This window comes from Nansenia antarctica (genome assembly GCF_963989245.1).
Source record: "Nansenia antarctica genome assembly, chromosome: 5".
Classification (NCBI taxonomy): Eukaryota; Metazoa; Chordata; class Actinopteri; order Argentiniformes; family Microstomatidae; genus Nansenia; species Nansenia antarctica.
Genome location: NC_137690.1, coordinates 1,188,606 through 1,201,480, shown reverse-complemented (window position 1 = coordinate 1,201,480; position 12,875 = coordinate 1,188,606). Strand labels below are relative to the sequence as shown.

Genomic DNA, 12,875 nt, shown 5'->3' with positions numbered 1-12,875 from the left:
GGTCAGGTGACCAGAGGGTGACCAGAGGAGAGCTCAGAGGTGAGAGGTCAGGTGACCAGAGGAGAGGGCAGAGGTGAGAGGTCAGGTGACCAGAGGAGAGGTCAGAGGTGAGAGGTCAGGTGACCAGAGGAGAGGTCAGAGGTGAGAGGTCAGGTGACCAGAGGAGAGGTCAGAGGTGAGAGGTCAGGTGACCAGAGGAGAGGGCAGAGGTGAGAGGTCAGGTGACCAGAGGAGAGGGCAGAGGTGAGAGGTCAGGTGACCAGAGGAGAGGGCAGAGGTGAGAGGTCAGGTGACCAGAGGAGAGGTCAGAGGTGAGAGGTCAGGTGACCAGAGGAGAGGTCAGAGGTGAGAGGTCAGGTGACCAGAGGAGAGGTCAGAGGTGAGAGGTCAGGTGACCAGAGGAGAGGGCAGAGGTGAGAGGTCAGGTGACCAGAGGAGAGGGCAGAGGTGAGAGGTCAGGTGACCAGAGGAGAGGGCAGAGGTGAGAGGTCAGGTGACCAGAGGAGAGGTCAGAGGTGAGAGGTCAGGTGACCAGAGGAGAGGTCAGAGGTGAGAGGTCAGGTGACCAGAGGAGAGGGCAGAGGTGAGAGGTCAGGTGACCAGAGGAGAGGGCAGAGGTGAGAGGTCAGGTGACCAGAGGAGAGCTCAGAGGTGAGAGGTCAGGTGACCAGAGGAGAGGGCAGAGGTGAGAGGTCAGGTGACCAGAGGAGAGGGCAGAGGTGAGAGGTCAGGTGACCAGAGGAGAGGGCAGAGGTGAGAGGTCAGGTGACCAGAGGTGAGATCAGAGGTGAGAGGTCAGGTGACCAGAGGAGAGGGCAGAGGTGAGAGGTCAGGTGACCAGAGGAGAGGGCAGAGGTGAGAGGTCAGGTGACCAGAGGAGAGGTCAGAGGTCAGGTGACCAGAGGAGAGCTCAGAGGTCAGGTGACCAGAGGAGAGGGCAGAGGTCAGGTGACGTACCTTTGATGGGCTTGGTGACGATCCCAGTGATCCCACTGACGAACCCCTGGGGGACACAAGGCGAGGCAGGTTTATTAGTACAGCCCATTTCATACAACAGGGTAAGTCAAAGAGCTTTACATTCAGTATTAAACATACAGCAAGAGGAGCATAGTAAGAACATAAAAATGACAATGAATAAAAGCAAATATAAGAAGTAAATAGATAAAACATTTAAAAAGACAATAGTTAATGGGGATAAAAGACATTGATAGAAGTGTTTGTGTTTAATCACAACTGCTGCAAAACATGAAGGTTTTTAGTTTAGATTTAAATATTTTAAGGGTTTGGGCCTGTTTGATTTCTTCAGGGAGTTTGTTCCAGGAGCATGCAGCAGCGTGACTGAAAGCTGCTGCACCGTGTTTTGTTTTTACTCTTGGAATTATTAGCTGATTAGTCTCAGCTGACCTTAGGGACCTTGCGGGAATATAGGGTGGGAGGAGATCTGATATGTATTTTGGTCCAAGACCATTTTGTGATTTATATGTAATTAGGAGGATTTGAAGTCAATTCTCTAAGAGACTGGTAGCCAGTGCAGGGATCTCAGGATTGGTGTAATGTGTTAACATTTCTTTGTTTTTGTTAGGACCCTAGCAGCGGCATTTTGGATGAGCTGCAATTTACGAACAGCTCCTTTAGATAGGCCTGTTAGTAGACCATTACAATGATCAAGTCTACTCGAAACAAATGCATGGATGAGTTTTTCAAGGTCTTACTTGGACATGAAACCTCTCATTCTTGTTATGTTTTTCAGGTGATAGTAGGCTAGGCTGATTTAGTTATCGAGTTTATGTGGATGTTCAAGTTTAGATCAGAGTCTAGAATTACACCAAGATTTCTGACCTGTTTTTTAGTTTGAAGAGAGAGAGAATCAAGTTTTGCACTGACTTTCGATCTTTTGTCAGGTGCACCGAATACAATTACCCCCCCCAGACTCACAGACACCAGGCCCCTCCCCCCCAGACTCACAGACACCAGGCCCCTCCCCCCCCAGACTCACAGACACCAGGCCCCGCCCCCCCCAGACTCACAGACACCAGGCCCCTCCCCCCCCAGACTCACAGACACCAGGCCCCTCCCCCCCCAGACTCACAGACACCAGGCCCCGCCCCCCCCAGACTCACAGACACCAGGCCCCTCCCCCCCAGACTCACAGACACCAGGCCCCGCCCCCCCCAGACTCACAGACACCAGGCCCCGCCCCCCCCAGACTCACAGACACCAGGCCCCGCCCCCCCCAGACTCACAGACACCAGGCCCCTCCCCCCCCAGACTCACAGACACCAGGCCCCTCCCCCCCCAGACTCACAGACACCAGGCCCCTCCCCCCCAGACTCACAGACACCAGGCCCCGCCCCCCCCAGACTCACAGACACCAGGCCCCGCCCCCCCCAGACTCACAGACACCAGGCCCCTCCCCCCCAGACTCACAGACACCAGGCCCCTCCCCCCCAGACTCACAGACACCAGGCCCCTCCCCCCCGGGCCCCTCCCCCCCCAGACTCACAGACACCAGGCCCCTCCCCCCCAGACTCACAGACACCAGGCCCCTCCCCCCCAGACTCACAGACACCAGGCCCCTCCCCCCCAGACTCACAGACACCAGGCCCCTCCCCCCCAGACTCACAGACACCAGGCCCCTCCCCCCCCAGACTCACAGACACCAGGCCCCTCCCCCCCAGACTCACAGAGACCAGGCCCCTCTCCCCCCCAGACTCACAGACACCAGGCCCCTCCCCCCCCGGGCCAGCCCCTCCCTCAGGCTGCTGGGCTGCTTGTTCATGGCCTCCCTCCTCTTCTTCTGGAAGTCCTCGTCCATGGTGATGGCCGCCACGCCCTTCGCCATGGCCCCTGTTATCCTGGAGGCCGCGCCCGCAATACCACCTGGGGGAGGGCGGGGGGGGAGGGAGGGAGGGGGGGAGGGGTAGGGAGGGAGGGAGGGAGGGGGGGGGGAGGAAGTGAGGGGGGGGAGGGAGGGAGGGAGAGAGTATTTAAGTTGAGATCATACATTCCCCTCAGAGGAGTGTAGATGTAAGAAGACAAGAGAACCACGGTGAACAGAGAGATGGAGAGAGAGAGAGAGAGGGTGAGAGAGAGAGAGAGAGGGTGAGAGAGAGAGGGAGAGAGAGAGACTGAAGAGAGAGAGAGACAGAGAGAGAGACAGAGAGAGAGAGAGAGAGAGAGGGAGAGAGAGAGAGGGAGAGAGACAGAGAGAGAAAGACAGAGAGAGAGAGGGAGAGAGAGACAGAGAGAGAGAGAGAGAGAGAGAGAGAGGGAGAGAGACAGAGAGAGAGAGAGAGGGAGAGAGAGAGACAGAGAAAGAGAGAGAGAGAGAGAGAGAGAGAGGGAGAGAGACAGAGAGAGAGACAGAGAGAGAGAGAGAGGGAGAGAGACAGAGAGAGAGAGAGGGAGAGAGAGAGACAGAGAAAGAGAGAGAGAGAGAGAGGGAGAGAGACAGAGAGAGAGAGAGAGGGAGAGAGATAGACAGAGAAAGAGAGAGAGAGAGAGGGAGAGAGACAGAGAGAGAGAGAGACAGAGAGAGAGGGAGAGAGGGAGAGAGAGAGAGAGGGGAGAGAGAGAGAGAGGGAGAGAGAGACAGAGAGAGAGAGAGGGAGAGAGGGAGAGAGAGAGAGAGGGAGAGAGAGAGAGAGGGAGAGAGAGACAGAGAGAGAGGGAGAGAGGGAGAGAGAGAGAGAGAGAGAGAGAGAGAGAGAGAGAGAGAGAGGGAGAGAGAGAGAGAGAGAGACAGAGAGAGAGAGCAGCTCTTACCCACAGCTCCTCCTACCAGAGCCTTCACCCCCAGGGCCATGCCCTCCACAACTCCTCTGGCCCCTGGATGGCTCCCTGGGAAACCCCACACAACGTTACTGTTACCACACACACACACACACACAGTAACCACAGCAAGTCAGTGATAATGCTACTAAGTCAATGATAATGCTACTAAGTCAATGATAATGCTACTAAGTCAATGATAATGCTACTAAGTCAATGATAATGCTAATAAGTCAATGATAATGCTAATAAGTCAATGATAATGCTAATAAGTCAATGGTAATGCTACTAAATCAATGATAATGCTAATAAGTCAATGATAATGCTACTAAGTCAATGATAATGCTACTAAGTCAATGATAATGCTAATAAGTCAATGATAATGCTACTAAGTCAATGATAATGCTACTAAGTCAATGATAATGCTAATAAGTCAATGGTAATGCTACTAAATCAATGATAATGCTAATAAGTCAATGATAATGCTAATAAGTCAATGATAATGCTACTAAGTCAATGATAATGCTAATGCTACTAGGTCAATGGTAATGCTACTAAGTCAATGGTAACACTTGATCAGGGTCCGTGTAACCATCAAAATATGAATGTAGTCCTATCTGAGAGGGCTGATGGGTAATGTAGTCCTATCTGAGAGGGCTGATGGGTAATGTAGTCCTACCTGGTAGGTAGTAGGGTTTATGGGTAATGTAGTCCTACCTGGTAGGTGGTAGGGTTTATGAGTAGTGTAGTTCTAGGTGGTAGGGATTATGGGTAGTGTTGTTCCGATACCATTTTTTGATCCCGATACCGATACCGATACCTGACTGTGCAGTACTTGCCGATACCGAGTACCGATCCGATACCACGGCGTTTGAAAAAACAAAACAAAAAAACATGTTTTTAGGCATTCCAAGTTCAGTCTGTACAGTTTGCAGACGTGAAGTGGCCAGTGGGGAATGCTTGAAGTGGCCGATGATCTTTCTCCCATTGGCCAGCGCGTCGCACACACTCCGCTGTGACAGTAGGCCTTCCTGCACCACTAATGCATGTGTGTTCTGTGTTCTGCATATGTAAACAATTCAAACAAACATAGAGAAAACTTCTCCTCGGGAGAAGGAAGGAGGCAGGAAGTACCTGCCGCACGGAGACACACAGACAGAGAGAGAGAGAGAGAGAGAGAGAGAGAGAGAGAGACGGAGAGACGGAGCGCCACAACAGCAGATCCCGAAAGGGGGTGTGGCGCGGAGACGGAGCCGAGAACTATCCCGAAAGGGGAACAGCTGGGCGGGACTCGGAGAAGCGGCCGCGCGCCAGTAGTGTTCTATCGGACATTATTATTATTATTTGAACTCTCTCCAGCACGCCGGTGGCGGTGCTAGACTGTGCAACCGAAATAAATATCGATTAAGGTCGATATGTTTTTCCTGTAAAATGTGTAAAATGTGTCCTATCTTGGCTGTGGGTTGTATCGCTTTAAGCGGAGTGGCGTAGTCTATATGTCTGAGGGCTGCGTTGGTAAAAGTCGCTCTGGGAAACTGATCGGCACTCGTGGAACGCCTCTTGTCCAATCGGATTCCTCGGTCCGTTTATGACGTCGGAGTCCAGTGTGCGCTCCGGCGCTCTCAGGGGGACTTTCCGAACGTTGCCCCGGTAGCATGGCTTAGCTTGGGCTCTGAGCAGCTGGAAGGGACAGCAGGTTACCTGAGGTAAGCCTCGCCGCTCCACCGCTCCTCTCCTCGACAACCACAGTTGCGTGTTTGTTTTTCCGCGATAGTGAAAGTTTGGTATCGGGTGTTATTATTGTTAGTACTCGCCGATACCGATACCAGCATTTTTGTGCGTATCGGTGGCCATGCCGATACTAGTATCGGTATCGGAACAACACTAGTTATGGGTAGTGTAGTCCTAGGTGGTAGGGGTTATGGGTAGTGTAGTCCTAGGTGGCAGGGGTTATGGGTAGTGTAGTCCTAGGTGGTAGGGGTTATGGGTAGTGTAGTCCTAGGTGGTAGGGTTTATGGGTAGTGTAGTCCTAGGTGGCAGGGGTTATGGGTAGTGTAGTCCTAGGTGGTAGGGGTTATGGGTAGTGTAGTCCTAGGTGGCAGGGGTTATGGGTAGTGTAGTCCTAGGTGGCAGGGGTTATGGGTAGTGTAGTCCTAGGTGGTAGGGTTTATGGGTAGTGTAGTCCTAGGTGGTAGGGGTTATGGGTAGTGTAGTCCTAGGTGGCAGGGGTTATGGGTAGTGTAGTCCTAGGTGGTAGGGTTTATGGGTAGTGTAGTCCTAGGTGGCAGGGGTTATGGGTAGTGTAGTCCTAGGTGGTAGGGGTTATGGGTAGTGTAATCCTAGGTGGTAGGGGTTATGGGTAGTGTAGTCCTAGGTGGCAGGGGTTTATGGGTAGTGTAGTCCTAGGTGGTAGGGGTTATGGGTAGTGTAGTCCTAGGTGGCAGGGGTTTATGGGTAGTGTAGTCCTAGGTGGCAGGGTTTATGGGTAGTGTAGTCCTAGGTGGTAGAGGTTATGGGTAGTGTAGTCCTAGGTGGTAGGGGTTATGGGTAGTGTAGTCCTAGGTGGCAGGTGTGACGATCCACACTGGTACCACCAGTGGGCGCCATACACCTGTTGACCTTCTCTTTTGGTTCCAGATGGGCACAGGTGGGGGTGATCATCCTGATTGTCCCAGGAACTTTAAGAGAGGGTCAAATTGATGGACTCGGTCTCTTCCTTGTCGACCAGCAGCCTTTTTGTTTGTTGTTACTATTTACTTTATCATTATTTCCATTTAACATATTTTTCTTTAATAAATCTCCTATTATTGTTCTCCATGTGTCGTCTCCCTTTTTGTCACCTTGTCCTGAGCCAGGCAAGCGTAACAAATTGGGTGCTCGTCCGGGAGTGAATTTGGTGAGAGCAATATTCTCTCCCTTTTCATAGTTGATATTCGGGATTGGATTGTTGGATTTGTCCAACTCTATATTGGGAGACCCGCATGGTTATTGTTTATAGTTATTGGGTTTTGGTTGGATTGGATGTAATGTATTGTTTAGTATATTTGGTACGTTGGTTTGGGTGCTGGTGACGAGGGGGAGCTGGCCGTCCGACTGTGCTGACAAGGACGTAACTCTTGGTATTGGCTGTGATCTTCGGCTGGAGTTTGGTGAGTGCTGTGTTCTATGCAAAGCAGAGAAGGATAGGTAGGGCGGGTGGTTTAGATACCATCAGAGCTATACGTGAACCCCCGTGCTAGGAGTAGAAGCGCTTAACGCTTGTTTATTGTTTTCGTTTGTTATTTTTGGTGTGTTGAACGCGGGGGCGCCACCAGGCATTTGCTTGGTGGAAGAGTTGCATGTGAACGCACTGAAGACTAGCTGAGTGGTTAGTCAGTCATTACTGAGTTAGATGCGGGGCAGCTCTTACGAAGTATGTTAGTTACTTTTCTGTTTTGTATGTGTGCACAGTTACTCGCTTTAAATGGGCTGAAGATTATGGCTGATATGGGAGTAGTTTATAGGAGGAGTTTGTAATAGGAGGGGAGATTCCCGTTTGTTAGGGTTGGTTAATATTGGTTATTTGATTATATTGAGTTATGGATGTTTTTGAGGAGTTTGTGGCAGCTCCGTCGGTCGATGGATTGTTACAGTTAACGAAGGAACAACTGTGGAAGGTTGTGGAACATTATGAGGTTAAGCTTGAGGTGGTGAAAGGCCGAGCAAAGAAACAGGACGTAGTGGAGGCTTTACAGACTACGTTAATTAATAGGGGCATACTAAAGGGTAAATTGTCTGTCCCTAAAATATCCGTTGGGGTTGCATCTGGGTCCACTGAGTTAACATTTGATCAACAGAAGGAATTGTTAGCATTACAGATGGAATCACAGACGCGAGAGCGTGAATTTCAGATGCAAGAGCGTGAATTTCAGACGCGAGAGCAGACGCGAGAGCGTGAGTTTCAGGCACAAGAGCGTGCGAGGGACAGGGAATTGGAGTTGGATAAATTGGCTCATGAACGGGAGCGCCTTAGGTTGATTACTGAGGGAAAGTTATCTGACGGTGGAGGTGGCGATTCGAGTAATTCTAAGAGGGATAATATGTCTGTCATGGTTAGACTGTTGCCAAAGTTTAATGAAAAAGATCCTGATGTATTCTTTTCACTGTTTGAGAGTGTTGCCGACGATAGGGACTGGTCTACTTCAGACCGCACCGCATTACTACAGAGTGTGCTTATTGGCCGAGCTCAGGAAGCTTATATTGCTCTTAATGGTAGAGAGAGGAAAGATTATGATACAGTTAAGGCCGCTATCCTTAGGGCTTATGAACTTGTTCCTGAAGCTTACAGACAGCGGTTTAGACAATGGAAGAAACATGACAAACAAACTCATGTTGAGGTTGTAAGAGAACTAACCAGCCATTTCAATCGTTGGTGCGTGGCGGTAGAGGTGAATACTCTGGAGGATCTGTCAAATTTGATTATTTTGGAACAGTTTAAAACCATTGTCCCTGATCGCATTGCCACTTATGTAAATGAACACAAGGTAAAAACAGCAGATCAAGCCGCGGTGTTGGCAGATGAATTTGTACTGACTAATAAGAGTCAGTTTGGTGAACATCATTTTCGTAGCGAGGGGAGCCGTAGACAAAATCCGACCGTGACTAACCTATTGGTAAATCGTGCTAAATTCCCAAACGGAGGTCCTGGCTATTCTGTCCCTTTTTCAAGGTCGGAGCATGGCGGTCAGAGTAGAGTAGATTCTAACTCGACATGCAATTATTGCCTTGGGAAGGGTCACTGGAAACAGGAGTGTCCTGTCCTAAAAGGAAAAAAAAACTACAGTGGGAAGGGGGGCTCTGTTAGACCGTCGGTTCTTGCAGCGCATGCTGGTGGAGTAGGAGGAAGAGTGTCTGGGGTTGCCGAGGGGTCTCCCTTTAAACCAGGGGTGATGGCATCCTCAGTATCCAGCCCACCTGCGGCTACTGAGTTGGCGGGGGCACTACAGGGCTCTGCCTCCATACAGATTAGCGAGGAGGATCCTGATTTTGGCCCGTTTATTACTACAGGTTTCGTTTCTCTGGTGGGAAGCCCACAGAAAGTGCCTGTCCAGATACTTCGTGATACGGGGGCTTCAGAATCTTTTATATTGGAATCGGTTTTAACATTCTCTCAGGAGTCAAGTGTGGGGACCAGCGTTTTGATTAGAGGGATGGGGATGCAGACTTTGTCTGTCCCCTTGCATGAAATTGAGCTTTACTCTGATCTGGTCCAGGGGGTAGTAACTATTGGTGTTCGACCCTCTCTGCCTGTGGTGGGTGTGGCCGTCATCTTGGGAAATAACCTGGCTGGAGGAAGAGTGTGGAGTGATGTGCCTCCACCTCTGGTAGTTAGTTCTGGGTTTACACGACCAACAGGACCCGACCTTAGTGTGAAGGAGTTTCCTGAGGTTTTTACTGCCTGCGCCATGACTCGTGCTATGAGTTGCATGGACCCTAAAATTGATGATGGTAAAGAGTCTGATAAGTTCACTCCTGACAATTCTGTTTTTCAGTTACCAGATCTGCCGCCGTCTTTGTCTCGGAGTGAGTTGATTTTAGCCCAACAGGAGGATCCTGAGCTGAAGCTGCTGCTCAGTGGGATTCAGCCTAAGGATGAGCTGGAGAGCTCTGCAAGTGGTTATTTTCTCTTGGAGGATGTGTTGGTTCGTAAATGGCTTCCTCATAATGATTGTTCTGTGAGTGACCCAGTTTTTCAAGTTGTGGTACCTACTAAGTTTAGGAATGTGGTGTTGGAGACAGCACATGATGACGTGGCTGGGCATATGGGGGTTAAGAAGACTTGTGATAGAGTACTACGGTATTTCTTTTGGCCTCGGTTGAAGAGGGATGTTTCTAAGTTTATTAAGACCTGTCATACCTGTCAACTGATGGGAAAACCTAATCAGACTATTAAACCTGTGCCTCTTTATCCTATTCCAGCTGTGAGTGAACCATTTGAGCACCTCATCATCGATTGTGTTGGACCACTTCCTCCTTCTAAGTCTGGGTGTATTTATCTATTAACGGTAATGTGTCAAACCACTCGCTATCCGTCTGCGTACCCTCTTCGTACGATTACGACAAGATCAATAGTAAAGGCACTGACTCAGTTCATATCCATTTTCGGTATTCCTCGGGTCATACAGAGTGACCAAGGGACAAACTTTACATCGAAAATGTTTGCTGAAGTTTTGCGTCACTTACGCGTTAAGCACAACACCGCCAGCGCGTATCATGCTCAGAGTCAGGGGGCCCTAGAGAGGTTTCATCAAACACTGAAGTCATTGTTGCGCTCTTATTGCATGGAGCTTAAGAGGGATTGGGAGGAGGGACTGCCTTGGCTCATGTTGGCAGCACGGGAGGTGGTGCAGGAGAGTACAGGGTTTAGTCCAAGTGATTTGGTGTTTGGGCACAAGGTGAGGGGCCCGCTGGCAGTGCTACAAGATGGTCTTAAGACCGCTGATCCACCTACCAACCTGATAGATTATGTGCATGGTTTTCACCTGAGGTTACATCTGGCGGGAAAAATGGCGAGTGAGTATTTGACTGTGGCACAAAGTAAAATGAAAAGACTGTTTGATCGCCGTACTGAACCACGAGTGTTCTGTCCTGGAGACCAAGTGTTGGCGTTATTACCTATACCTGGTTCACCATTCCAGGCGAAATTTACGGGTCCCTACTCTGTTGTAAGACAGGTGTCCGAACAGAATTATTTGATCGATACTCCTAACCGTAGAAAGTCTACACAACTTTGTCACATAAATGTATTAAAATGTTATTATTCTCGTTCACCTAGGGCCGGAGAAGATGCGGTCTTGGAGGTGAAGCCGGTTGTGTTGTCCACAGTAAATGGGGTGTCTCCATCTCCATCCACTCCTGTGGTGGCAGCAGGGTGGGAGGAGGATGTGAGTGGGCCTGGAGATGGTGTTTTGCGTCCTCGGCTCAAAAATTCTGAGACGTTGGCTGAATTATCAGTTCTGTTTGGTCATTTGACTGAGGAAAACAGTAGAGAGTTAGAGGGGTTGCTTGTTGCTTTTCCCTCATTGTTTTCAGATACCCCTTCTTGTACCCACTTAGTGCAGCACGACATAGACGTTGGAGAGGCGAAGCCGATTCGTCAACGGTTCTATCGAGTCCCTCTGGAGAAACGCCGCCGCATGGATACTGAGGTTCAGTATTTAATAAATAACGGGCTGGCTGTTCCTTCAAACTCCAGTTGGGCATCACCGTGTTTGTTGGTAGGAAAGCCAGACACGACAGATAGGTTCTGTACAGACTACCGAAAGGTTAATAATGTGACTAAACCTGACTCATTTCCTTTGCCCAGGATGGAGGACTGTGTGGATGAGGTGGGGTCTGCCAAATTCGTTAGCAAATTTGATTTGCTTAAGGGGTATTGGCAGGTCCCACTGACCCCTCGTGCCCGAGAAATATCTGCCTTCATTACACCGTCTGGGTTGTATTCGTACAACGTCATGAGTTTTGGTCTCCGTAATGCGCCGGCGACTTTTCAACGCCTGATGAATCAGGTGGTTGCAGGGCTGGATGGCTGTGCGGTTTACCTTGATGACGTTGTGGTGTATAGCAACACGTGGGAGCAACATATAGAACGTATCCACTCACTGTTTGTACGACTCAGGGCTGCTAACCTTACTATCAACTTGGCAAAATGTGAGTTTGCAAGAGCTACTGTCACATATTTGGGTAAGGTAGTAGGGCAAGGGCAGGTCCGGCCAGTGAGGGCTAAGGTCCGTGCTATTGATCAGTTTCCACCCCCCACCTCGAAGACGGAGCTTAGACGTTTTTTAGGGATGGTGGGTTATTACCGCAACTTCTGTTTAAATTTCTCAACTGTGGTCGTCCCTTTGACGAACTTATTAAGGTTGAAGGCCAAGTTTGAATGGTCTCCAGGTTGCCAGAAGGCTTTTGAACAGGTAAAAATGCTGTTAAGTACGGCTCCTGTCCTGGCAGCACCTCGTTTGGATCACCCGTTCCAGTTGCAAGTGGATGCTAGTCATGTTGGGGCTGGAGGGGTTCTTTTGCAGACTGACGATCAGGGGGTAGATCGACCGGTCAGTTTCTTTTCTAGAAAGTTTAATTCGCACCAACTGAATTATTCTACGATAGAGAAAGAGGCATTGGCACTGGTTTGGGCTCTGCAGCATTTTGATGTTTATGTGGGAGGGGGGTCCCATCCAGTGGTCGTTTATTCAGATCATAACCCCCTGACCTTTTCGCATTCTTTGCAGAGTCCGAGCCAGCGCCTTATGAGGTGGACGTTGTTTCTACAGCCATATAACATCACTATTAGGCACATACGAGGCGTGGATAATGTTATCGCCGATGCGTTGTCACGTGCTCCGGAGGGTCTGGGTGAATCTATGCTGCCGGTCTAAGTGTCTTGTCTTTAATCTCTCTTTCTCTTGCTCCTCCCTCCTTAAATAGAGCTTTTCCCGGTACCAGGAATTGCTGGAGGGTGGGTAGGTTGTAGGGGAGGTTGGGATGTGACGTTTAGGCTGTGTGGCAGAGATCACCGTTTTTTATTTGTAATCTGGGAAACAAATTTACAGAGACCTTTTTAGTAGGCCTCTGTTTTAAGGGGGGGGATGTGACGATCCACACTGGTACCACCAGTGGGCGCCATACACCTGTTGACCTTCTCTTTTGGTTCCAGATGGGCACAGGTGGGGGTGATCATCCTGATTGTCCCAGGAACTTTAAGAGAGGGTCAAATTGATGGACTCGGTCTCTTCCTTGTCGACCAGCAGCCTTTTTGTTTGTTGTTACTATTTACTTTATCATTATTTCCATTTAACATATTTTTCTTTAATAAATCTCCTATTATTGTTCTCCATGTGTCGTCTCCCTTTTTGTCACCTTGTCCTGAGCCAGGCAAGCGTAACACAGGGGTTATGGGTAGTGTAGTCCTAGGTGGTAGGGGTTATGGGTAGTGTAGTCCTAGGTGGTAGGGGTTATGGGTAGTGTAGTCCTAGGTGGCAGGGGTTTATGGGTAGTGTAGTCCTAGGTGGTAGGGGTTATGGGTAGTGTAGTCCTAGGTGGCAGGGGTTATGGGTAGTGTAGTCCTA

General features: G+C 49.7%; 1 protein-coding gene across 1 annotated transcript in view; it reads right to left on the bottom strand.

The window, feature by feature from the left end:
- The window catches only part of vps13a (vacuolar protein sorting 13 homolog A), a 124,004-nt gene that overhangs the window by 20,532 nt on the left and 90,597 nt on the right, over window positions 1–12,875 (bottom strand). The window contains 4 exon segments of the mRNA XM_080532886.1: window positions 958–1,003; window positions 2,717–2,880; window positions 3,766–3,816; window positions 3,819–3,840. Of these exon segments, the coding sequence (XP_080389012.1) occupies window positions 958–1,003; window positions 2,717–2,880; window positions 3,766–3,816; window positions 3,819–3,840 (283 nt within the window).